General features: G+C 33.5%; 3 protein-coding genes, 1 long non-coding RNA gene and 1 pseudogene across 4 annotated transcripts; 3 read left to right on the top strand and 2 right to left on the bottom strand.

The window, feature by feature from the left end:
- Window positions 1–1,732: 1,732 nt before the first annotated feature.
- On the top strand, window positions 1,733–3,021 carry LOC105120574 (uncharacterized protein At2g23090). The gene is made up of 3 exons (XM_011018832.1): window positions 1,733–2,112; window positions 2,256–2,296; window positions 2,727–3,021. The coding sequence occupies exons 1-3, from the start codon at window positions 2,037–2,039 to the stop codon at window positions 2,844–2,846; spliced, it is 237 nt and encodes a 78-aa protein (XP_011017134.1). The 5' UTR covers window positions 1,733–2,036; the 3' UTR covers window positions 2,847–3,021.
- LOC105120575 (probable casein kinase II subunit alpha) lies at window positions 2,907–4,646 on the bottom strand (annotated as a pseudogene).
- A 2,747-nt stretch (window positions 4,647–7,393) lies between these two features.
- Window positions 7,394–15,257, top strand: LOC105120573 (transcription initiation factor TFIID subunit 4b). Its single transcript, XM_011018831.1, has 14 exons — window positions 7,394–7,693; window positions 7,782–7,887; window positions 8,286–8,836; window positions 8,923–9,018; window positions 9,109–10,038; window positions 12,704–12,828; window positions 12,941–13,028; window positions 13,145–13,280; window positions 13,397–13,452; window positions 13,524–13,580; window positions 13,663–13,803; window positions 13,978–14,043; window positions 14,136–14,400; window positions 14,713–15,257. Exons 1-14 carry the CDS (start codon window positions 7,655–7,657, stop codon window positions 14,883–14,885), a joined length of 2,829 nt encoding a protein of 942 aa, XP_011017133.1. The 5' UTR covers window positions 7,394–7,654; the 3' UTR covers window positions 14,886–15,257.
- A 98-nt stretch (window positions 15,258–15,355) lies between these two features.
- LOC105120572 (uncharacterized) lies at window positions 15,356–17,029 on the bottom strand. The gene is made up of 2 exons (XM_011018830.1): window positions 16,336–17,029; window positions 15,356–16,114 (listed from the first exon to the last, which is right to left on the bottom strand). The coding sequence occupies exons 1-2, from the start codon at window positions 16,936–16,938 to the stop codon at window positions 15,755–15,757; spliced, it is 963 nt and encodes a 320-aa protein (XP_011017132.1). The 5' UTR covers window positions 16,939–17,029; the 3' UTR covers window positions 15,356–15,754.
- Window positions 17,030–24,150: 7,121 nt separating this feature from the next.
- Window positions 24,151–25,483, top strand: LOC105120571 (uncharacterized). Its single transcript, XR_841357.1, has 3 exons — window positions 24,151–24,392; window positions 24,558–24,722; window positions 25,011–25,483. It is a non-coding gene; the product is annotated as an uncharacterized LOC105120571 (long non-coding RNA).
- The last annotated feature ends 2,005 nt before the right edge of the window (window positions 25,484–27,488 follow it).

Raw genomic sequence — 27,488 nt, 5'->3', positions numbered from 1 at the left:
ACAAAAGAGAATATAAAAATACTCTTAGAAAAAAACTTAAGAAAATTCAACTTATAAGGGCATTTAAGTTATTTTAATATTCTTAAAACAATTGAAAATATAAAAATGCCTTAGCCTTAAAAATCTGAATTGAAGGGCAATGCATTCATTTCACTGTGCATTAGAAATTCACCTCTCATGAATACAGTAATAACTAATGAAACCCTTATAAAAATACCATATTACCTTTTATAACTAGTTATTTAGTTTATTTTGAGAAGGAAAACATGATATTTCTAATGGGGATAACAATATTATTTTTCCCCACATATTTTAGAGTTTTTATATATATATAATTATAACAATAGAGAGCAAATTCTTTTTTTATTGAGACTAGGTATCCCTAGCCTGAGTAGATTAAAAATACCTTCTCAAAATATTTAACCAAGTTTTTTAAATTTAATGGGTTAATTTCTCAAATAAACACAAGGGAAAAACTACGAGCTTCACATATGTAAAATTCATGAATAAAATTTCATGTTTTCTAAGCCTTTAATTCATGCTTGCACCTTTCTTCGAGTCAGGGTTCACTTCGTGAACAATTAAGCATTATTTATTTGCTAGAAAATATATTTTTTAAGTGAATTAATTATTTTTTAATGTTTGATAATATTATAAAAAAATAAATTTAAAAATATTTTTTAATATTTTACTATATTATAAAAAATAAATTATAAAACATTTTATTAATATATATTTTTAAATTTATCAAAAAGACGAGGAAAAGAATATAATATATAAAAAAGTTATGGAGTATAATTTTTTTTTAAATATAATTTTTTATTTTATTTTAAAAAGAATATCAATAAAAAGATTGAAGACTAAATCTGGCAGATAAAGTTTTTAAAAGAATACATTGTTAAAAAAATCAATTTTATGAATTATTTAAAGTAAAAAATAGTAATAAAAAAATAAAAACCAATTCTAATAGATAAAAAAATCCAATTAAAAAAAAATAAGATAAAAATAAATAATAATTAAAATAATAAGAAGTAAAGTTGATATAAAAATTAAATTAAATAAAATTTTAAGAAATGAGATTAAAAAATAAAAAATAAAAAATAAAAAATAATATATATATAACAATTAAAATATTAAGGATCATATTTGATACAATTAACAAATATCATGATATTTTAAAATTTACAATAACTTTTGAAAAATGTATTCCACTCAAAATATAAAAGTTTTTATTAAAATCAAATGAATTTAATTTTTACTAAAAAATATTTTTTATAAATTAATTTTTTTAATAATAAATAAAAACGAGAAGTTCTTGAAAATAATTTCTAAAAATTCATTTTTCATAAATCACAAGCAGGCCTTGGTTTCCTACAAATTCCATAAAGGGTATTTAAGGCTTTTCTCACTCGCTCAAAGTACCGAAAAGAAAAGAAAAGAAGCAGTTGGCTCTGTTAGGCTGCCCAATTGGGCTGGGTTGCACGGGTCCACTACTCCTGTGTGCTGAGCCTTGTCACATACGTGCACAAACCACCACAAGTTAGAAGTGAGCTCCAGCTGTGTGGTTCATTGCGATAACTCACACACTTCTTTTTCGTGGACTCTATCCACTTTCATGACATGACATGGACACACCCCGAAATTATTCCACCTATTCTAGTCCACGAATAGGATCCAAAGTTCCAAACCTGCCTCCAACGAAGTTTCTAAGCAGCTCCCTCGTGGATCCTTCAGCACACAAAAAAAAGTCTCAATTCTAGTCCTCACACAAACCCTCTCCCCCGCAGAAACACAAGCTACGACGTCGTTCTAGAGGATTAAGTCCTTTCTCCTCCTCCTTTTTTCTTATCAGTTAAAATCACAAATAAATTTAATGATTGCCCATCTTCTCTGGCTTCCACTGGGGTCTGAATATAAATACGTATCCTCTAGGAAGATTTTGCCGGGGTGTTCTCTCCTATCTTAAAGCGGCAGATACCCAAATCTCATTTCCTCCACTCCAACACTCGCCCTCGGTTCAACCGAAGAAGAAAAAAATGGGAGGAGGCAACGGGCAGAAGGCAAAGATGGCTCGCGAGAGGAACCTGGATAAGCAAAAAGCTGGTTCCAAGGGTAATTAGTTAACTATTCATAAAACCCTAGCAATCCAAATCTCTCTCTCTTTTAGTTCATCTGACTGTTCGATGTTTGTCTGAGGAGATCTATGTGGTTATTTTCATAACCTGACTCGAATTTGTGGTCCGATCTATATGCAGGAAGTCAGCTTGAAGCAAACAAGAAAGCCATGTCGATCCAGGTAATTTCTTCCTTGCTCTTTCCTCTTTCCGCCTGCTAAATTTTTAAAATTTTAATTCAAAGAAATTGCAGCTCCTGTTGCTTCATAAAGTGAAACTGGAGCTGATATTAGGCCAAATGCGGTTGATTTTGTTTTTACCAATCACTAATATCTAGGCATGAATTAATCAAAGGAAGAAAACCAACCTCTTCAATTCCTACTCTTCCTTGTGTGGTAATTTCGATGGATGCCTTGATCTTGTCATATCTATGTTTTCCATTGGCTTCAGCCATGTTATCATCTCAATGGGAAATCTTGAGATTATTGTGGTCGACTCAATAAGATTTTACCCCTTGGATGCATTGGATCCAATAATTCGGTTATTAAAAATAAGCATATGGAATTATGAATTGAAAATTTTGTTTTTTTCTGTCTTGTAATTTGTCTGCAGTGCAAGGTGTGTATGCAGACATTCATTTGCACCACATCGGAGGTGAAATGCAGGGAGCATGCAGAAGCCAAACACCCCAAATCTGACGTCTATGCGTGTTTCCCCCACCTCAAGAAATGAAGTGTGGGAGAAGAACTAGTGGATACGGATTCAACGCTCCATCTTTATTGTCTTGTAATCGAGTTTGGAACTTTGCAAAGCAATTCATTCAAATTCATGGATGTCAATTGCGATGTATTGTGGAGTGTGTTTATATTACTATGATGCCTTGGTTACATTGTCGACTTTATCTTTAGATTCTTGGGTTTTGCTTCAATTCCTTGAGAACGCGCCATAACAACATGCCAGTGAAGGTAGAAAATAAATTAATTGAAGAATGCATGGGCGTAGCTATCCTTTAGATTACGCTAGGCACCATTCCGTTAAATCCCAAAGAAATTATACTAAAACATACCATTGCCTCACCAGCTGTAATCCTGTATTGATGATCCTAACGAAGAAACTTAGCAATAAAATCAATGGCCTGCTTGCCACACAAATGAAACCAAAGAACCAATACTTGCGTTAGAAAGAGTCCATGGCCAAAGCCGAAATAATTCTTACAAAGACTATTTGGAAACTATTATTTCATCCGTAGAAAAATAATTCACGTGACCTCTGGGAAAACTAGATGCCTGTTTTCTGAAGTGATGACCTGAGACCGTGGTGTTCTGCTGTACCAGCAGAAGAACTGAATAAGCATTGTGTACCGTAAGTATATGTCAAACAGCAGAAATTGACTTGAATGTTCTTAGAAATTGAAAGGAGAAAGGTTGTGTATAAAGATAACAGGGGAGAGGATGTGGGTGGGCAGAAGCTACAACAACTCCTTTCTTTCTTTTTTAAGGCTAGAAAGACTTGTTCAAATAAGCTTTAAACTCATCTGTTCCAAGAACCTGAAGAAAAGTGATGACCAATTACTATGATGCCCCGTGACTAGATAAAATAGAGCATACAAACTGGAGATACCATGTCCTCTTGTACTATCAAACAAGCAACCGATCAAGTCTGACCGTAAGATTATTTTGTCAAAAACCAGACATAAAATTACCTCCACAATTCTGACGAGCTCGTCATAATTGTCACGGCCGCAACAGAATGACTCCTTTCGCGATATCTGCAGGGCAATATTTGTGCAAAACATTTACAATCATATAACATTACACTAGAGTACATTGGCAAGTAGCTCTTATGGGATTTAATTACAATATAAGGAACAGGCAGATCCACCAGAATTTTCACCATCGTTGCAAGCAAACAGCCCAGTCTCCACATGCCTCGAGAATAGTCATAGTCTTGTAAATCAACAAGGAGTTTTGGACCCTTAAAATATATGAACGCCAATAGATACCTTATTTGCATTTTGCCGCTAAAAGCTTACAGAATGTTTGACTCTTTTATGAAGGGGTTAGAACAACAGTAGCTGCTTGGAAAAACATAATTTCTCATGGTGCTTCGGCCAACTGTACCTTCATGGAAATTACTTTAAAACAAAGTACCCTCTGAAATCTCCACCTTAGTGTTAGAGAAGAAATTACATTTTAACGTCTACATTTACTAATCTAGAATTCATGAATACGATGAAGCTACTCTCGCATTGTACTCTTTGCCGGGAAGGTAAAACTCTGCGAGTCCCCAGTCAATCAAGCGTAGTTTTTGGACCTGATGATCAATCATCACATTTTGAGGGTTTCACTTCTCTATGCACCATGCCTTGTGAATGGCAGTAATCCAGTGCCTAAAATTACAGAAAGCAGTAGATCAGTGTGTAGCAGATCATTTGGCATACTTAGTGTTGTCCTCTTTCAAACTAGAGATGGTGCCGTGCTTTTGACATATACAATACAACATCTTAACATGCTTGTGAGGAAAATCTAGACACCATCGGGTTAGATATGCCAAATTATCAAAAAATAGTGAGAAAAGAGCAAACTCAATCCTTCCAATTGTAGTTAGAACAATCTCATCAAGGATGCACTATAAATGTGAAAGGGAAATGCTCCAGGTTCAAATACCCTTTCCAGCAAAGAAAAAGTGGCTATGTTTCTCATACATAAAGTAGTTAAATTTGAAATGATATAATTAACCAAGCTAAAATGAATATTTCGAAAACTGAAGAGGGGCAATTGCCCCCTTCTTCTGCACGTGACTCCTCCACTGGAGAGGCTGAGGAGACCTCGGATTGAATGCTTCTTGATAACTATTATAACTTTGTTTGATGGACTTATATATATCTTGTATAAGCTAAGCAAGTCTTTTGCAAATTTGCAGGCCAATTGAGATGGCTTTGATCATAAGTTAATGTCTGTAGACCAATTTTTATGAGAGGAGTCATGTCCCATTCGCATTTGATCCTTTGGTCATGTCTATACAGTCTTTGGGGTCTACTGGCTTTTAGGTTTCACAAGAGCAATATAGTATTTACAAGTCCAAAAAATTTATGAAAAACCATTTATACCATCTTGCAATTATACATTGACATTTATATGTTGCAAAATGACCATTTAACCCCCCCTTTTTTTAAGGCAAACAATAAGAGTGCTTTTTCCAAGGGTATAGTGAAAAAAATACAGTAGATGACCTCAATATTTCTCTCATACCATTTAAAATATATGTAATATTATCAAAGACATTAAAGTTCCTGTGATATTACTGTATTCCGAGCTATAATTTACTATTAATTATAACTGTCTCTTCTCATTTAATTTTTAACTTGGTTTTGGGGTAGGGTGGCCTTTTTACAATAACATGAATGTTTTTTAAGCATTATGTGGGAGTGTATTAGTAATTGTTTGTTTTTAATACACAATAAAATTATTCATTTAACTCTTGAAAAAAATAATTCAATGCCTCCAAATTAAAGGTATTTATTTTATAGAATAGAGTGGTTACTCGATACATTTAAAGACAAAACTAATTAAACCCTCATCTAATAGTTTTTTTGTTTGTTGTAAATTTTAAAGGTGCTAGAGAATATTATTATAAATTATTTTTATTAAATATAATTAAAAAACTACTTATAAGCACTAATTATGGAAGATCTCATGCACTGTTTTAATGACACATAAAAAACTTTTCAATCATTAAACACCACCCTTCAAGACAGTATTTGAAAGATCCCATGCACTAATTATCTCTCTCTCTCTCTCTCTCTCTCTCTCTCTCAAATTTAATACTTGATCTTTTGATTACTAATTTCTTAATAAACTTCTTTGTCTTAATAAGTTTTTATTTGGAATCATTTCTTAAATTGATTTTGTTTTATGATTTCATCCTTCTTTATTTTTTTTCCCTATTAAATTTAATCAATGTTCTTTTAATTGCTACTTTTTTTTCTTTTACTTTTATAAGTTTTAAAAATTGATATTTTTAAATTGACTCAAAATAAACTTCTTATTTGGACTCGAATCCAGAGCTTTATAGGTTATAAATTTTTAAGATTTTACTAGGTTTAGAACATTTGCTCAAGTTTCCTTAGTTTTTACAAATGTTTTTTCACTTTTACCCCTTATGATTTTTTTAATCTTTAAAATTTTACCCTTATTCTTTTAATTACTATTTATTTTATTGGGGATTATTTTAAAGTTTTTTCATTAAATTGCATGCTTCTTTGATTTTTTCTATCAAATTTTATCTTTATTTTTTTTGTTATTTTTGTAATATTTTTTAATTAATATTTTTTTTATCCATCTTGTCATTAAATTAATTGAGAATTGTACTTCTTCATTGAATCCAGATCAAAGATTTCACATGATGCAATTTTTAGAGATCATATTAAATTTAAGAGGTTTGCTGAGTTTGCTTGGTTCTTTCCTTTTTCTTCTAAATTGGTGTTTTTTAATTTTATTTTTTTTCTCAGTTTGATTCTCCTAGGTTAGCCATTTACAATTTTCTTTTTATTTTACCCCATATCATTTTTTAATCCATAAATAATTTATCAAATTACAAATCATTTTTAATTTCACCCCCTATGATTTTTTAATACTTCAAGTTTGGCCCTAATTCTTTTAATTGCAATTTATTTTGTTTGGGATCATTAATTTTTTTTTTCAAACTTCATCCTTGTTGGGTTTTTTCTTGTTCAATTTTATCCCTATTTTTTTTCTTTTACAAGTTTTTTTTATTAATATTTTTCCTTGATTTCATTATTTAAGATTGAATTTTTTGGGAGTTAAGTTTCTTGATTAAAATCAAGTCCAAGATTTAGAAGTTATAGAATTTAGAGGTTAGACCAAATTTTAAAAGTTTACCCTAGTTTCCTTGCATTTTCTTTCCTCTTTAGAGCTTATGTTTTCTTATGTTTAATCTTCTTTTTTAGGTTTTTTTATTTTTTGGGTTTAATTCTATTGGTTTAATTTCTATTTTTTTTTTAAATTTCATCCCTGTTATTTTTTAATTTATAAATAATTATTTTCATTTTCATTCTCAAATTAAAAACACCAAAAAATTGAAACAGGCCACTGAATAAAAGAGCGCGTGAACGACTGGTCTCTAAGACCCAAAGCCCACACAAACAATAAAACCAAGCCCACACAACGAAACGGTTCGGGCAACAAGGGAAGGCCTAAAACACAAAAACAGTTCTGGATCACCAGGTCCCTATATCATTGCTACATATAAGACGGAAAAGGGAACACAAGACTGCAACGGTTTCCACTCTCTTCTCCGAAAAACCTGTCTCTTGTTCTGTCCCTGTCTCTGTCTCTGTCTCTCGAACATAAAAATAAAATTGAATGAATTAGCTCCACTATTGCTTCTGTTACTTTATTTCTAAATTAATTTCATCTCTATTTTATTTCGCACCTCGAAATCTTATCCATTCCAAAAGCAAACAGATTGTGTAAAAAGCGACATAGTTGTAATATCAATCACAGGCTGTTTGGTTTATAATGGACCCTAACATAATGAAGCTTCTTGAAGAAGACGAGGTACGCATTTCTTTCTTCTTCTTCTTTTAGTTTTTTATATAATATTATGAATTTTAGGTTTTCAGTCACGAGGGTTTTGTGTTTGAAGGATGAAACCATGCATTCCGGTGCTGACGTGGAGGCTTTTCAAGCTGCCTTAAATCGGGACATCGGGGGTGATGTCTCCACCTCTCAGCCGTCTGATTCGAGTTCGGGTACTTATTTGAGCTTTCATTCAACCACCTTCTGATTATATAATTCAGTTTCTTATGATTTACTGATAGCTTAATTATATGATTTAGGCTGAGAAATAAGACGGCGGAAATTAGCATTGCGATGTAAACGCATAAAGTTGGAGGATTTTTTTTTTTTTTAAAGAAAGTTGTAGAATGTTTTGGGTGTTGTGATCATTTAAGTCATTAATTAGTCAATCAGTTTATCATGGTGGCAATGTCATTTGTGCTTGTCTTTAGCCTTTTTTTATGTTCGTCATGTTAATTATATCAGCAATGTTTTCTGTACTTGTGCTTGGTATTTTAGCCTGTCTGGAATATTGTGTTTTCAAAATTCTGATAATTTTTTCTGTGCTGTGCACAACTGAAAAATGCTGTAGTTTTGTCCCACGAAAACAATCAAAGTTCCAGTCAACAATTTCCAAATTGGCCAACTGTGGGGCAAAATGACAATGCCAGTAACACTGAAGAACATGATGCAAAAAGTGTTGAACAACAACATCATCAGGAGCAGCAGTCATCTGCAATGGAGACAAAGCAGCATGTACCTAATGCTGATAACCAACAACAAAAGGGGGATGTCCTGCAGGAACCAACCCACCCACCAGTGCTTCAGAAAAAAAATCAAGATGATATTAAACAAGAGCTTGTGGAACAAGCTCCTGTCCAGACTCCTCAATCTATTGGGGCGCAGAGTTCTGAGCAAAATCCTACCCCAAAATCCGAGCCTGATAAAATGCAAATTTCAGATGTTGATTCTCAATTTTTAAATTTTCAGAAGATAGGCAATCAGCAAACTACAGGCACAGATCAGGCTGCTAACCAAAAGAATAGCAAGCAGATACCCTTTGTATTATTGTTGCCTGCCTTGAAACCTCATCTTGATAAAGACAGAGAGATGCAGCTGCAAACTTTGTTTAATAAACTGAGGGTGGGTATCTGACATGACTTTTGTGCTTTCTCTTTCATGCTCTGGACTAATTGTTATCATGATATATCTTCCTTTGTCATTTTTAGAAAAATGAAATTGCGAAAGACCAATTTGTTAGACTTATGAGAAATATTGTTGGGGATCAAGTGCTCAGGTTGGCAGTTGCACAACTGCAATCACAGGCAAGTAATGAATGAGTTTAGTGACATTATAATGAGCTAAGGGCTCCCTTAGGTGATACTAGGCTGAAGCCAGCTTGTCCTATATTGCAGTCAGGTTCCAACCAATCCCAGTTACAGTCTCAAGCTGGTCGCCAGAACAATGTGAGAATGCCTGCTGGAATCAGTGCTACTCAATTTCCTGATCCACATCATTTACTTCACCCTAGGGGATCTATTTCTTCAGAACCATCTCGTAATCCTCCGTCAGCAGTCCAATTGCAGACTGATTCAAGCATTGTCAATTCTCAGAAATCCAAAGCAGTGGAATGGCAGGCAGATTCTCTTGGAATACAAGCTAGCCAGTTGCATTCTTCCAGTACCAGTATTGTCAATCAAGAAAGGGAGCGACCTTCTATTTCAATGCAAGGGCAGAACAAACAGCAACAACATGTGCACTTTCCACCAACTTCCTTTCCAATGTATGGAAGCAGTGGTGGTAATTACAATCCATATCCTGGGACTAAAGTTAGTACTTCAGGACCATCTGTGAAGCCGCAACCCCATGATCAACAAACAAGGCAAATTTCACATCATCAGAACATGGGCGGGACACAAGTAGGAGGGCCACCACATAACATGATAAGCATGCCGAAGTTTGAGAGGCAAAATTCTGCTAATGATTCTAGTAGAGTGCACAGTGGTTCTGTTTCCCATTATACAAACAAATCGGCTGTACAACAGAATTCAGTTCCTTGGCAAGCGCCACCAAATAGAGAGCAAAGTCCTGCTCCATTCTCATCAATGAATTATGTAAAACCGGGCTCTCTTGAACAGGCTGGTGAGCAGCAGAATAAACCCCAGTTGTTGAGCCCTCAAGTGCTGCCTCCTGCACCCGAACAGGGAAATGCCATATCAGGAAATTTAAAGGATCAATCTTTAGACAAGCAATCTTCTAAAGTTGTTTTTTCAACATCTACTGGTATGGTTCCCCCCAGTTCTGTTTCCCCTTCAATTGTGACTCAACTGGACCCCAATGGCCAGGTACTCTCGCACTGATCATGAATATATTTCTACAACATTTAGTTGTTTGAGTTCTTGATTTCATAGTTTATCTACCATCTTCCTTGTTGTTATTTGAACCACTAGATGCAAATTGCACAGCGTCCCTGACTCTTTATTAAATCACTTGATGGTGGTTGGACTAGTTAGCAAAAGTTATCAGGTTGGACTTTCTAAGTGCTTCACAAGCCCAAATCTTTTAGACCTTGTCTGGGAGTACAGTAGCTTCTGCTTTTGAATGCCTTTTAAAAGTGCATTTGCTTTGAAAAAGCACCAAATTGGTGTTTTTTAGTGTTTTTTGATTATTTTGATGTTAAAAATGAAAAAAAAAATAAAATCATTTTGATGCATTTTCAATCAAAAAGCACCTTTGAAAAGCACTTTGCTCCGCAATACGAAACACACACTTAGTCTGTGATAATTTATCTGGTTGTACTGGGCTTTACGTTTCTTCTAGAGAAGTCCAATGACTATGGCATGAATTAATTAATTAATCATATGTGTTTAGCAATTTGAAAATCTTTTACTGGAAATTTAATTTCCTCCATGCAACTACTTTGAAATTGATTGAAAATGTAGCCTTGTCCAAGATACTTGGATATGATATGCAAATGTCATCCCCCTAGAGTACTTTTTAGGTGAGCAAATATGACGTAGCTTGGGAAGAGAAATCAACTCAAAACTGCAAAGAAGATTAAATATGATGGCTAAAACTAGAAGAAAATTAAAGCTGGAACTAGAAAAATAGGTTTAGGGTTTGTAGCAGCGTCCAAAGTGGAAAGCAATCTCCATCTCTAAAAATACAAGACATCTTGGCACTGGCAGCCCTATTTATACTAGTTATAGGTTTAAATCCTAATCCTTATATGAAAAGAAGGCACTATGAAAACTTATAGGGTCCTTTTAATACTAAGGATTTATAATACTAATGATTTATAGATTATACAAATAACCAAGCACTATTAATAGGACTGATAGTGAATTCAAAATAATGTAAAACTGACACCAATTGGAGCGAAGAATATGGTTCGCTACAAGTCAAGACCTTCAAGGACCAAAAACATTGTAACTATGGGAAACTCTCAAAATATTTAATTTTATTTATAAACGTCTTCATTTGCTAAAAGACTATTATAACATTATATATATATATATATATATATATATATAAATAGAAAACCCGAGTAATACTAAATAAAAAAATAAATTAGAAAAACTATTCCTTTCAAATAGAAAACAAAAAAACTAGAAAAGCAACAGGAAAATAAAAATAGAAAAACATAAAATTACTTAGGAAAATATCTATTTTTCTAAAAAACTCTTGCATTAGTCTCCTTGGATTAGAAGGAATCCGTTCTCAAGTTTAGACTTTAGTCAGAAACCGTTGTCCACCACGAAAATCTTTTTATTTGTGGGCCATGCATCATGGGTTCCAAACACCATTGTGCAGGTCGCTCCATTGAGGTTTCCTAGCACCTTTGTTTGGACCGTCCCATTGTGGATCCTAACACAATATCTGTGTGTAGCCCATTACCATTAGAATTTTCAATAAGAGCAACAAATGTAGACGAAAACAACACATTAGTTTCAGGATTTTTTTTTCCAAGAAGGAACCCCATTAGGATTTCCAATAAGGGCAACTAATGCAGACAAAAACAACACATTAGTTTCGGGATGTCTTTTGTCCAAGAAGGAACCTTCTCATCTCCTCCGACATGGGCATGTCCTGTTGTATAATCTTTTCCAATCATGGCTATTCAATATCTCACATCAACTAACCATTAGGAATTGTTGAGATTTGATAAAAATCCTCATTAACTTCAAACCCAAACCATAGGAATCGTTGGGCCATGATGCCAACTTACACAAATGAAAGCGAGGGATAATTGAGATTTGATAAAAATCCTCATTACCTTCAAACCCAAACCATAGGAATCGTTGGGCCATGATACCAACTTACACAAATGAAAGCGAGGGATAATGGGGTTTGGTATAAGTTAAAATCCTCAAGGACCAAGAACACCATAACTATGGGAAGACTCTTAAAATATTTAATTTTATCCTTGCCTAAAGGCTATCACAACCTATATATATATAAAACTAGAAAACCCTAGTAATACTAAATAAAAAGAATAAATTAGGAACATGAAATAGGAAAAAAAAAAAAACTAGAAAACCCTAGTAATACTAAATAAAAAGAATAAATTAGGAACATGAAATAGGAAAAAAAAAAAAACTAGAAAAACATAATAATATAGAATAGGAAAACATAAAATTAACTAAGAAAAATATTTATTTTTCCAAAAAAGCTCCTGCATCATAAACTAAAATTACCAAGTAAACGTTAATTCTTCTTAAATTTCCTGCTTCAATATGGTATACAGCTAAAGACATCCCCGTCCTTTCATGGAACATGTGAATGAATTTGTCTTTACTAGCTTATTTCCTTTTGGTTTGACTGAGTAATGCTATACAAAACAGATTCTCCAATCACATGAAGTTTTTAAAAGTTTTGTTTCTTTATCTCATATCAGAAATATCTTGTTTTGCATACTCAATTTCACACACAAAACTTTCGTAATGATTAAACTAGTCATTCTTTGTTTATTTGATGAATAGTATCCCCTTTACTTCTATGTGCCATCAGGTAAGCTCGCGAAACCCATCTGTAGCTTCTCCTGCTGGAGTTAGTGCAAGAACACCTCCCAAAAAACCTTCTGTTGGCCAAAAGAAGCCATTTGAAGCACTTGGTTCATCGCCTCCTGCATCAAGGTGAAATAGCTCCTTTTTATGGAGCAAGAGTGATTGATCATTTATTTCTTTTATCTAGTTAAAAGCTTGTTTTTTATCATGTTTGATGCATAATCTGTGGGATAACATGCAGTAAGAAGCAAAAGGTAGCTGGGGCTTTTTCTGATCAAAGCATTGAACAACTCAATGATGTCACTGCTGTCAGTGGAGTTAATCTCAGGGTATGGTATTTTTTACAATCATCAAGATTGCCTGATCAAAAGTATCACCTAGCCAGTAAAAGCACTCCCTTTGACAAATAAGCTTGTAATTCTTTTGATAATTTGCTTTGAAATAGGAAGAGGAAGAACAACTATTTTCAGGGACAAAGGAGGACAGTCGAGTTTCAGAAGCATCACGGAGGGTTGTACAGGAAGAAGAAGAAAGGCTCATTTTGCAGAAAATTCCTTTGCAGAAAAAATTAGGAGAGATCAGTTAGTATTTCTGTTATTTATGGCTGTTGTAAACTCATTTCTCCTTGCATTTTGTGCTTTATGGAAGGCTGTATCATTCACATGGTTTGATATGTGTTGGGTTTGTCTGTCTCCAGTGGCCAAATGTGGTTTGAAGAACATTGGCAATGATGTTGGGCGATGCTTGTCTTTGGTGAGTTGCTTGTTCTTGGTGCATTCTTTGTGCTAATTCTCCCACAATTTCTTATGGAATTCCATTTTTAGTGCGTGGAGGAAAGGATGCGTGGACTGATAAGTAACCTGATCAGGCTGTCAAAACAGGTGACTTTTTTAATCTCTGTCTCTGCTTCTATTTATTTTCTCACTTTAATCATCTTTTCATGATTTCAATTGGATCTCACAGCGTGTTGATGCTGAGAAGCCAAGACACCAGACTCTAATTACTTCGGATGTTAGGCAACAGATAATGGCAATGAGCCGGAAAGCTCGGGAAGAATGGGAGAAAAGGCAGGCTGAAGCAGAAAAGCTCCAAAAAGTTAACGATGTGCGTGCTTTATATGGCACTGTACTTTCTTTTACTATCATTATCTATGATTTTATGAAGTACATGTTCATAAAGAACAATGCACAAGTATATTGCATGATATTTCACTATATGATATATTTATGCAAGCATGAATTCCTTAATTTTTTTTTACCTCAATATCTCTAAATGCAGCCCGAGGGTGAAAATGGAGGTGAAGGTGACAAGGAGAAAGATGAAGGTCGCGTGAAGTCAGTGAAGGTATCAAAGATGTTGGCAAGTATTAAAAGTTTGCCTTCTAGCCAGTAAAATAGATCTTTGTTTTTCTAATTTCTACAACTACAACTACGTAGGCTAACAAAGAGGAGGATGATAAAATGAGGACAACAGCTGCTAATGTTGCTGCTCGAGCTGCTGTTGGAGGAGCTGACATGCTGTCAAAATGGCAACTAATGGCTGAACAAGCACGGCAGAAACGTGAAGTAGGGATGGAGGGGGCATCCAGTTCCCAGCCAGTTAAAGATGTGAACCGCAATCCTCAATCACCATCTGGAAGAAACGTGAAAGAAAATCTCGAAGCAGAAAAAAGGAGCCCGGCAGTTCCTCCTTCTGCATCTGGTAAGTGTGACTATTAGCGGGACATGTGCTGAAGCAAGTGACTGTTTTAAAAATATTTTTAAAAAAATTTAAATTTTTTTTATTAACTTCAAATTAATATGTTTTTAGTATTTTTAAATTATTTTAATGTACTAATATTAAAACTAATTTTTAAAAAATAAAAAAATATTATTAATATACATTTTAACATGAAAAACTATTTAAAACATAACAGCAATCATACTTTCAAATATGCCGTTCATTATAACATATGTATAGTTATGTTCGTTACATTTGTTGGTTTTTCACCTTGCCTTCCTTTTCCTTTGGCAGGAGCTGTTAGGAAATTTGGAAGGAATCAAGCAATTGCGCCTCAAACGAAGGTGGTTCGTACTATTACTGTTAAGGATGTGATGGCGGTGCTGGAAAGGGAACCTCAGATGTCCAGATCTACTCTGATCTACCAACTGTACGAGCGAATCAGGTCTGAGGCTGCACCTGAATAACGTCACACGGGCCTCCCAGATAATGGTGGCTTTTTGTATTTTGCTCGACAAGATTGTGATCCTGAGTTTTGCATGCTCAATCATGGTCTGATTTATATGATAAATCACTGTAAAGGTTCTGCCTCGACATGATCGGGCTCAGACGTTCAAGTTATAACCGTCCACAGTAACTTGGTGGGCGCCAGAAGATGTGCCCTTGGTCAATGTGTTAGCTGTTTCTCGTGTTAATTTGTCACCTTAATTCTTGCTTTCCTCATTGAATGCAATTCGCTATCTGACGCATTTCTGGTAAAACTTGGCATCGAGCAGATTTCGTAACTCCTATCGAACAACATGAGCCATGGCCATGCAAGTTAAGGCAAGATTTTATCATTGCGAGATGATCGCCACTCATGTTGTTACAAGGATTGCGAGCTCTCCTATATCAATTTTTAAGTGAATACAGGTTTCACAGGCAAAAATAATAGGCTAAAATCAATCATGGATTTTCTTAAACGAAAGAGAGAAGAAAAACATCATTGCATCAATAAAAGTTACAATCGGATAGCTCGAATGCACATCCAAGAAAACTTGACCTTTCCCGGCCAGTGCAGGTGCGAAGGCCCTCTATTGCAGTCACCTACAACAGCTTGCAACTAATCGGAAAAATTCACGTGGCAAGAAGTGGCACACACCAGAGCAGCCAGCCAAGTGTCTTACATGCAAACTCTACATATCTAAAAATTTCACACGGCACGAAGAAATGAAAAACACCAAGCAGCCGAATGTCTTACATTTCCTTGCAAGGGGTGAGGTGCGGTCTGGAAACAGTGGAAACTAAACCATTCAGTTAGGGGGGTTGTGTTTCCCATGAAACGGTCTGGTGCTCGCTAACCCTTGGTGCAATGGGCATCTGTACCATGCTGGACACAATGGCTATATCCAACACCATGGAGGAAATCCCGGATCTCTTTGGCACTACTGCTGCTCGCTTGCAGCAACCGTTCATCCTCCTCGTAGATTAGGTAGGGAGCTGCATCTTTCTTTCTTGACAATAATTTTACGGCCCCTTTCAACACATGATATTCCCATCCTTGGACATCAATTTTGAGAAGCAACACAGGTTCTGAATTTGGAATTAGTTCATCAAGGGGAACGGTCCTTACTTGAAAGGCTATTTCTTCGTTGGACTTGAACGCCAACTTTGCACCATTGGCTGAGACAGCACTATTGTCAAGCCGACCTACCAGCTGCCAATTTAAAAGGGATTAAGATGACTCGAGTATTCAATACAGCAGATAGAAGTATGGTTCAAATTAGGCTAAATCAAATCAATGACACAGATGACGCGTATTCAATACAGTAGATAGTTTCAAGTTAGGCTAAATCAAATCAATCAATTATAATTATCAGCCCTAAATCCAATATATCTTCGATAAATTAGATTAATTAGAAGTGAGTGAATTTTTACCTTATAAAAAGTAATATTCCCAATCCGATCAGAGACAGCAGCCTCAAAAACAGTAACCAGGTCCGCAACACGATTAAACCAAATCCCATCACAAATCCTCTTAAGATTATCAATCACTGGCTCGAAAGCCAGCACTTTAAAACCCATTACCGCGGCTGCAAAACTCGCCATTCCCACGTTAGCCCCAACATCCACCACCAACCCATTTCTTCCTTTCATCCCTTCAAGAAGTTGCTGAATCGTGGCAGAAATATCTGGCTTCCTGAAAGGCTTTCCTTTCAGAAGCCTCACAATGTTCTTGTGGGGCTTGTCAGGCAAAGACCCAAAATCTGAGAGAGAGTAGAGAAAGGGGTATTTGAGGTTTTCCACAATGTTGGCAACCACAGGGTGAGCTTGTGGAGATTCTAAGCAATTAAAAGAAGGGATTGGGTAAACTTGGGTTACAAATAGTGTGGAGGTAGGAGGATTCGACGGGGACCGAGCAGAGAAGAAGAAGAGAAAGAGGAGGAGAAGGAGAGAGAGTGAGAGGATGAGAAGGATGGGAGATAGGAGTTTAGGCTGTTTGTTGTTTTCTCTTTTCCAGGCATTTGCCATCCCTGACATAAGTGAGGGAAGATTGGATCCAAGCCTAACGCGGGGGAGATGTTAATTAGCTACCTGACCCCTTCCCACTCAGATTTAAAAAGAAAGCATACAGAAGTCTCTTACTCTGGTTTTTTGAATGTTATTTGTATTCTCAGGTATATTTAATAATTTTACTTTTAAAATTTATTTAGGATTTTATTTTTATTTTTTTTGCAGGAGATTGTTTTTCAGTTTATTCAATGAGTGGTTAGTCTCTTGAACTACTTGTCATGGTGAAATATTAAAAATCAAAATTTTGAATTAGTGTTATTACTATAGTGATCCTATTAAGTAGAATTTGGGGTTGTTTATTAATATTGTATTTCTTATGTTATTTTCATTTGCATTGGTGTTAGAGGTTTCATACAATTATAGCCTAACAATTGTTAGTGATTAGTTATTGTATATTGTTAAATAATTACCCCTCGTAAAAAAGAAGTTTAGAAATTATTGACAGAAGATATGCAAAAATGAATTATAAAATTAACTCGTCAATTGACGATAGTAAATATACATAGACAAGTTAAAAAATTATTTTGTATATTAGTAGAGATTAAGAAAAGAAGACTAGAGAATAGTGATGAGAGTTATCACAAATCCATAGCCAATTTTAAGAACTCATCTTAGAGACATGAATAACTTTTTAATTAGAGTAAATATTATAAAATTTTTGGTAATCTCGTTTATGATGAGATAAATGTGAATTGATATTCTTTTTCAATTTATAATGTTTATTTTTATGATAATGATATCATATACAATGATAATAATTGTAGTGATGATATTATTAATAGTGTCCTCGTTGATAATTTAGAGGCCGAGTTAAAAAAAAATATGAAAGGTGCTCATAAAAAAAATATTGATTTAAATTATGTCAATCCTTTCGATTACAAGTTTATTATTATCATAAAGGTATGCGTGTCCAAGGATTATATAGATATAACATATATTGATGAAGCAAGTTTGAAGTCTTCAATTCATTATTCTTAAAAACAAATAAATAATTTGTCAATTGTTATTTTTTAAAAAAAATTTAAAATAAAAGGATTAAAGTTCATATATAGAATTGTTATTCATCTAAAATGAAGAAATAAAAAGGGTTGAAGAGTTTTGATTAAACATTTATAAGATCGAGATAATAACAACTTGAACTTGAAGATAAGTTTTTTCCAACTTGAGGAGACTGATAGAGGAGGATTTTTAGGAAAAGTTATTTGTTTTCTTAGTTATTTTTATTTTTTTCTATTTAGTTTAACATATTATTTTTTCTAATCTTTTTAGGACTTTTGTTGTCTTTCCTTTATTTTCAAGTTTATTTATATTGTTTTTTGAGTTTATTTGAGGAGTTGTAAACCTTTTAAATAAAAGTTACTTGATGTGGTGAATTTGTAAGAAATAAAATTTAGGATTAGGATTTGTTTATGACACCGCTCTATGAGGTAAAATTTTGTATTGTTTGTTATTTTTATCTTTCTTTTGTTGTTTTTGTCCATTTCTTCTTCTTTTACAAGAAACTTATCACAAATCCATGGATTTCTATTGCTTTTGTTATTGCTATTAGGTTTGTAGTTGGGCTTGCTTTTGTTGCACTTCGAGTTGATCAATGCATTGTTGCAAGCTAAGTTGTAAAAGGTATTACAAGACAACCTAAGGCAAAGGAAAAAAAAACAAGGTACTTTACAACTTCTTAAATAAACTCAAAAATACAACCTAAATAAACTACAAAACCTAAAAATAAAAGAAAAGTAATGAAAGTCCTTAGCAAATTACAAAAAATAAAACTATCAAGTATAATATTTAATTTTTTAAATTGAATAGGAAAAATACCTTAGAAAAAAAAATATTTCCTTAAAAATCCTCATACATCACTTGTATGTCTACAAATCATCCCTTTTCACACCCATTTTCAACATCAAGATCATCCTATTCAAGTTCTAAATTTAAAGTTAAGTTTATAGAATGGTATTTGAATCAGCTAGAATCGTATTTAATTGTCACCAAAACTTCCACTATTAGGTATTAAACCTCAACTTCTTTAATTTTATTATAGTTCAATTTCAATTTCTATATACCTATACTAAAAGGGATAGATTATGTTTGATGAAATGCAAGTTTATTCATTTTTTATGCAAAAAGAATATGTTCATGTAATTGACGAGGGCATTTAAGTCTTTATAACTTGTATTTAAGATGCAAAGAGGGAAGGGGGAGCAACTTGGATTCCAACTACTAATAAATATATTTGAAGGAGAAGGATGTTGTTTACTTATGGTGATAATGAATCCCATTATTAGGATTTCCATCTACTAACAACTCAAGTTATGAATATAACATTGACATAGTGATAGATGAGTCATTTTAATCTATTCTATCTCATTTTGGGTGTTAAGGTTGTAAAATAGAGTTTTATATCTTTTATCTAAAGATTTAATTGTATAGTATAAATATACTGAAACTTATTTTTTTCTATGATTTTATCTATGTACTAACCTTAATAAATGTCGAAACTCTAATCATCATTGTAATTTTATCCAACTTTAATCATTTATCACAATCTTTTTGGCTTGCAATTTTAGTTTTGGGTGTTATTATGTAATATTTATGAGGTATAATCACAGGTTAAAAATGAAACTATTTAGTTTACTCTTTTTTTCCATCAAAGTATATGTTTAAATTGATACTTGCTCTTCTCTTTTATGTTACCGGGTTTACTAGCTTATAATTTTAGCTATGCATAGTATCTTTTTGATTTATTTATAGATTTAAGTACATGATCTTATTTTATAATATTATGTGTGTTAGTGTGTGAAAATTAAGTTTTTTGATTGCTTATACTGAATGTTTGTGAAAATAACTTTGTTGTCATCATCTAGTTCTTTTGATTAAATTAAAAACATTACAAATGGATGGATATGATTTGCTATTTTTAAAGCCATCGCAACATCTTTGGTTCAATTTTATATTAAAAGTTCTTCCAAATCATAACATATTGGCTACTTCAAGAAAAGTTTTATAAAACAAGTGGTTTATGGACTTATTAATGAAATTCGTTCTTTATCCTATAATGCAACTTTACAAGGTAAACACAATTTTCATTTTATTATAACTATAATGTTCTATGGCTATAGTATTTTAAAAGACATATTATATTTGACTCTTATAGATTTCTTTTGGTTTTTTTTTTTACCACCACAAGGTTATGGAGAGGCTATTATTGGTCAATTTTTAATCATTTTTTATTTGTTTAAATATTTAAAAGTAATGTTAGAGCTCTCATCTGGATATGAATCCCTTTACTTGGATTATTTTGGCTTTTAGCATGGCTCTATTTGTTTGATATTAGTGAGTGTTTATTATTTTTATAGCTATTATCGGTTGCTAGCATACTATGCACAACTTTTTTTAAATTTTAGAGTTGTTATGAGTTTTTCATGGAGCTTTATTGCTCATTTAAGTGATTTATTTACTTAACTAATTAACATAACCATAAACAACTGAAAGCATTAGATTTTATTGCTACAACATGATAATTTAAACCAAAAGTGGTTTTATCTAACATGTTTGCTTTGTTGTTTGTTTTAGGAAAATCAAACTCAAGACATAGTTCATACACGTATATGATCATATATAATAAAGAATATTCTAACTCGTGGATTGGTCCTTAGCCTATGTTATTATGTTTAATTTCTTTGTACTTTTATTTGAGATCTATTATGGCTTGATGTTATTCTATTTTGGACTTCAATTTATTTTTTAGTGGGCTTTTGGCTTAATTGTTGATATTATAGGGTTTACTATTTAAATATAATTTTTCACATTGTAGTAAGCTTTTTTAATTTTCACTTTATCTGGCATCATCTTTGGTATCAGAGCAAGGCTTTTAATTATTTATATAATTAAATGATCCATTAAAATACTTGTTTAAACTCTCAAAATTTAACACATTTTCTAAAACCTAGAATTTATGAAAAGCCTTTATATATATATATAAACTCTTATACACCTTACCTAAACATGCTCTAAAACACACCCAAAACCCTAACCATTATTCATTTTCTATCTAAACATATTAGCCACCATGTTACAGTATACTCACCAACCTCTATAATCTATAATCACCATTAATCATGCTTATTTTTGTTAGAAATAACAGTGTTGTCATCAACTAACATCCTTCTCATTTGATATCCACCTCTTATTTATGGTTCTTTTACTAATGAACTAGGCCACAATAACGCCTAGGTAATAACAGTCATCATTATTATTAGAAACTGTAACACTAGAAAATAATAGCTCATCTAACCACTTTAGTCAACCCCTTCAAATTAGAAAGAATCGGTCAAATCAACCATGCAAACCCTTCTCTCAATCTTAACTATAAACAATTATAAATCGATCAATGCCAAAAAAAACAACCACATCACTCAACCCATAACTAGATTAGTCATTTATTACCATTCGACTCATTAAAATAGCCATTCACATCATTTTCTTAATGCAACAACCCATATAATTTTCAATCATAATTAGAGAAACACACCACTAACAAAAAAGTCTTAGTGTATTTTGGTTTTGAGTATTCTTTATTTTTTAAAAATAGAGTTAACTTTATTTTTATTTCATTTTTACTTGTAAGATGCATTTGAGATCTCAATTTCATCTTTAAACTAGTGTTATATGCATTTATTATTATCATCTAGTGTCCAACCTTGAATCTATGTTTATCATGACCCCAACCTTTAATGATACTTTTAGAACCATTAAAGGAGAATTATAACTTATGCAAACCTAGATAACTAACCTATCTAAAAGAGATGAACCAATAAGGCACCCAAAGACTAGTAAAATTTACATCAATAATCATTTTAAGCAAGTTCATCAAGGACGTCACTAGTATAAGTATCATTTATGTTACTCTAGTCATAATAACCCCAACCGCTACTATGTCATGCACACGCACCTAACCATTAGAAAAAAGACATCATGATATTTCCATCATCATCATGAAAGGTGATATTTAACCATAGTAAGGAAACACATACGTATTCTAAAAAGCATGGACACCTCTTATTCGCTACCGCTTGTATAGTACGCACTATCCACTTTTATTTTTTTAAAATTATGTTTATATTTAGTAAAAGATTGAATTGCCCCCTCATTTAAATTAGTTATAACTAAAAAACCATGATAACAAGATCAAAACGCCTATGAACATTTAATTTTTATGCTTTTAAGGATAATCTAGTTATTAGACTATACAACCAAAGCAGTAAAATATTATAAAGCCCCTAGATCCCATTTTTATTTTTATTTTTGTTTTTAAAGGTACTCAAGTCATTTCATTATACATCTAAAATGTAAAAAGAATAATATGTACCTCATCAATATAATAATAACAAATATACCCTATGAAAAATATGATTTTGTCTATAATAACTAATTAAATGATTTTGTTAGGAAAGGGAAAAACAATCATTTTATTGTTCTAATTGAAATAAATTATGTCTTATTGTATAATAAAAAACTAATGACTTTCAATTTATTTATTTATTTTAACTTGACCTAATTGTTGTTTGTTTTAGAATTTCACTATTTAAACATAACTTTCAACATTATCATGGGTGTTTTTATACTTTGATAAAAGCTATTTACTTTGTTTCTCTCAACATATTTTGAATATTTTTTGTTTTAAATTATATTTTTATATTTTTAAATTGTTCTATATGATAAAGTTATAAATAAAATTTAAAAATATTATTTTAATATATTTACGAATATTTCTTTTTTTAAAAACCTCACCCACACTCCAAAACATTCTCTTAATTCCCTTTGTTTCTTCTTCTTCTTTTAACTCCATTTTCTTCCTGTCTTCATAACTTGTCTTTTCTCTCCTTACTTTTTTCAATTTTCTCTTTGTCCAGCGTTCAGTTCTTCCTTGGAAAAGGACCTCGACCTCACGTTAGGACTGAGGATGGCTTCTCACTCGTTTCACTCAACATCCCTGACTTTATGGATAGGAGATGTGCTGACTTGCTCGGAGGCCCTTTGGCTTCTAGTTTAATTGTTTATATTTCTCTTACACTATGGCATTCTTGATGACTGCTACGGTACCACCTCAGGTGAGTATCGATATTTGATGGCTGGTATTAATGGAGGATGCCCGTCTATAGGCGCTGAGAATTTACTTGCCATGCTTTCCAAACTTAAAAAGGTGACTCGATGAGTGCTACTCTAGTATCTTAAGAAAAATTCATGTCCCTCCTGCTTTTAAATCATGTAAGAATAATCAAATTTAAATTTTGATGTTTTGGATTGTCCTATACGTGATTGTCGATGATCTAAGGCTAAAGACTTCAAATTCGAATCGGAAGACTAAGACTAATAAATTGTTATTGCGAATATTAATTACCAGCATTAGGAATGTGTAAAAACCTCCTCTCTTTGCTTCCCTGTTCTCTTTCCCAACTCTCCATTCCTGAATCACCCAAGTTAATATCGCTCTCCTCCGCTGACGCATCACTTCTCCATGTGTGCCACGTGTCTGTTGGACGTGAAGATCCTAACGTTGTTTGAGGGAGACCTGGTGGTTGGTTTGTTACCACGTGTACTACAACAATAGGAGGTCCATTCTTCGAGATTGTACGGCCATGTGATCGTGTTATTCTCTGTGGACCGAGACCTTGCTTGCCCTCCTCAAGCTTTTCCAGGTGCCACGTTGATGCTAAAGGTTCAAGCGCGTTTCTTGTCTTTGAGGAGGGGCAAAAAAAATTGCTGCGTGTTGGGAACGCACGAGGTGAAGGAAGTGAGTGTCGTATTTGTTTGGACGTGAATCTGATTCCAATTTGGCCCTGTAAAAAAAAATCAGAACCTTCCATGTATAAAACTATCAAAATGCTCATCGTGTAGATGCAAATCACCCTCGATCAACCGTGGTGGGGTCTCGCCTGCCACCGTACGCTGGTGACATTATCTTTCCGACCAACTAATGCTAGAATGCCACGTTACTGACTAAAGCAGTAGCCTTCACACAGACATCTCACTTCCTTCACCTCGTGCGTTCCCAACACGCAGCAATTTTTTTTGCCCCTCCTCAAAGACAAGAAACGCGCTTGAACCTTTAGCATCAACGTGGCACCTGGAAAAGCTTGAGGAGGGCAAGCAAGGTCTCGGTCCACAGAGAATAACACGATCACATGGCCGTACAATCTCGAAGAATGGACCTCCTATTGTTGTAGTACACGTGGTAACAAACCAACCACCAGGTCTCCCTCAAACAACGTTAGGATCTTCACGTCCAACAGACACGTGGCACACATGGAGAAGTGATGCGTCAGCGGAGGAGAGCGATATTAACTTGGGTGATTCAGGAATGGAGAGTTGGGAAAGAGAACAGGGAAGCAAAGAGAGGAGGTTTTTACATATTCCTAATGCTGGTAATTAATATTCGCAATAACAATTTATTAGTCTTAGTCTTCCGATTCGAATTTGAAGTCTTTAGTTTTATTTTAATAATCAGCAATCAATTGCTTCTTTTTGTTTTTGATCGGTAGCTAAGAGTATTAAATTAAGAATAATTTTGCACTGGTATTTTGATGCAGTGGTAAAATCAGCTCGTTCGTTCTTGATCTCTCTATAGTATCTCTCCTAGGAGGGAGGGAGGGAGGGAGGGAGGGAGGGCGGAAAAACTTCCACCATGGGGTTGTGTGATAAGCTGCGAAGAGTTTGGAACGGCATCGCTTTGCGTCTTTGGATTCGCAAACGCGGTTAGTATCTCCCCACTCACTGGTATTTGTCTATCTGTCCCCCTTTCATTACTTCCCCTGCCTGTTATCGTGGAAATGAGCCTGCGCATTATTATCAGGGAGAATGAGGCATAACTCAGATTTGAACCAATTTCCTTTTTTTTTTTTTTATTGTACTCATTAACATAGACATCAGCTAGTGATATAGAGTTTAGTTCCCCTTCTCGTGATGGTTTTGGAAATTGATTTTTCTTAGGACCAAGTATGTTTGATTTCATTTTTGAAAATAATGTTTTGAATCAAAAACAGGACTACTGAAGCTACGGCATGATGTAAGAGCTTGTGAGTACGCTGATGTGCATGTAATGTGGAAGATGCTGAGAAGAAATGAAACTGAAACTGTTCAATTCTCAAGAAAGCGCGAAAACAAATCCTTGTGGGATTGTTTTCACTGGGCTAGGTGCACCTCCATATCTTGAGCGGGCTTTCTTATCATCTCTTTGAAGACGAGGAAAGACTTCTCAGACAACAGTTATCCGGATGATTGCGTTTGGGATACCAGTAATTTCTCACAATAAAAGAGGAAGGAAGGCTCCATGTACAAGATATCCTCCCTTTCCTCCGCCCCGCCGTGTGGATATGTTCCATCTCTTCTTTATCTTTATGTGTTCATCTCCAGCGGAATAAACGATGTTTTTGCGGCTATATAAATTGCGTTCCATGCTGTTGTGCTATTGTCATTTATGAGTGACCTGCATTGTATCATCGTCCTTTTGTTTCCATCTAGCATGAGTCTCTTTGAGGTGATTGGAATCGGACTGGTTGTGTAGATAGCTAGATATTCTTACAAACGGAGAGAAGATTGGTGAAGAAAGTCTATTTAAGGCATTGATTGGCACGCTCAGATGATGGAGTGATTCGCTGAAAGTGGCTTGAATAATTAAGATGGGTCTTTTTAAATTAGACTTTAACGGTTCAGAGGTCGAAACTATAGTCCTGGTTCTAGCTACCACCCCATTCTGATTGAAAAACATGGCTGCGCCCTAAATTGCCTTTAGAAATTGTGATGGGCCGATCTTTTGATTTGCTTCTGTGTGGGACATGTTCTAGTTGATTTTTTAACTCGAGTCTAATTTGTGTCATTTGGGACAAGGTGAGCATCTGGAAGTGGGGATTCCAGCAGAAAAAAAAAGAGGATTTTGATAGCTGGTGGCATCATTCATCCTCTCGTCTCTCGTCGACGGAAACCATATGCGATTAGATCCAGTTGACCGGAAAGTTATAAAAATGTGCGATCATCCTTTAGCATCGGATTTTGAATCAGCTGACCAAATGAATAATCCTGAAATGATTCTATAGCCAGCCAATCTCATTGCTCACGCAGGAGAAACTTTTATATACCAATTGAGTTCTTTGATTGAATTAAAAAAAAAAAAAAACTACTGTTTTACTACACTCTAAATTCTTTATTGAAAAAATATAATGATGTTTTTGTCTTTCTCATCAAAATTAATAAAACTTGCAATTAAAGGTAAAATAGGATTTTTAATAACATCCATTAGACGTTGTAATATTGATTGAGGATAAAATGTTTCACGCATATTTTTTTTCTCCGTTAAATGACTTTGTTATTCTTAAAAGAAAAAACACATGGCTTTGGTTAATTTTTTTTTTTGTCTTTTTACTATTATTTGCACATTAAAATTATTGTACTACCCCAACAAACCATTAAACTTGCACCGAAGGCTTTTTGTGTTTTTATTTTTTAACAATGAAGCTACGGTATTGCCCTCAAAATTTTTTTAAAAAATTATATTCATTGTTATAAGAGTATTTTTTTTGTTTTTTCTTATGTTATTTTTGGGTTGAACCAGAGGTTGTTAAGTAATTTTAAAAAATTAAATATTATTAAAAAAATTGATGATATATACAATGCACTGGTTAATGCATGTGAGACGATATAATTACCAAAATCATTTGTTCATGATAGCATTTAGAGCGGCACATTGTTTTTCTTTTTTCTTTTTTTGATAAAGTGCATGTATATAGTGAAAATGTAGTTGGGTTTTAGTGATTTTTTTATTCTTTCTCTTTTTTTTATTCTAAAAATTCATGTCAACTATTTCAAGAACTGAATTTATCTTTCAGTTTCTATTTTTATCAATTTTATTCTTATTTTTTTTTTAAAAAAAGTTTTTTTAATTTCATTCCTTATCATTTTACTTCATTTAATTTTTTTATTGTATTCTTCTTATACTTTTCTTGATTTATTTATTTTTATTTTGCCTGTCGACATTTTACTTAATTTACTTTACAATTCAATTCTAGTCTTCATCTTTTGATGTCTATTTTCTTATCTTTTAATTTTAATATTTTTTTAATTCCTAATTATTTTCTTTCATCTTTGGTGGGATACTCCGTCATGCGAGCAAGAAAGAAGATCGATCATGACCCATCTTCTCTAAAGAATCAATGTCCAGAGCCTCGACAGTTTCAACAAAAAAGCCAGAGCCACTCCCCCCGCACCAGTGTACAAATAGAAGCCACACTAGATATAGGTAGAAAAACAATATTTCCTCGTGAACCAAAAAAGAAAAAAGAAAAAGGAAAGAAAAATCGTTTGTTTTTCTCGCTTGTTATTATACAGCCAAGCTCAAAATTAAAATGTTGGGAGATGATTTTTTTAGCGGAATCCTACGAACCTAGTAACCAAAGCCTTGCAGAATTAGCCAATAATAAGAGTGATAGCTTATGTTATCGAACCTTTCAAATTAACTGCCACGTGAT

Source organism: Populus euphratica, unplaced genomic scaffold, assembly GCF_000495115.2.
Source record: "Populus euphratica unplaced genomic scaffold, PopEup_1.0 scaffold6.1, whole genome shotgun sequence".
NCBI lineage: Eukaryota > Viridiplantae > Streptophyta > Magnoliopsida > Malpighiales > Salicaceae > Populus > Populus euphratica.
The sequence above is the reverse complement of the archived record's forward strand: the minus strand, read 5'-3'. Positions and strand labels throughout refer to the sequence as shown.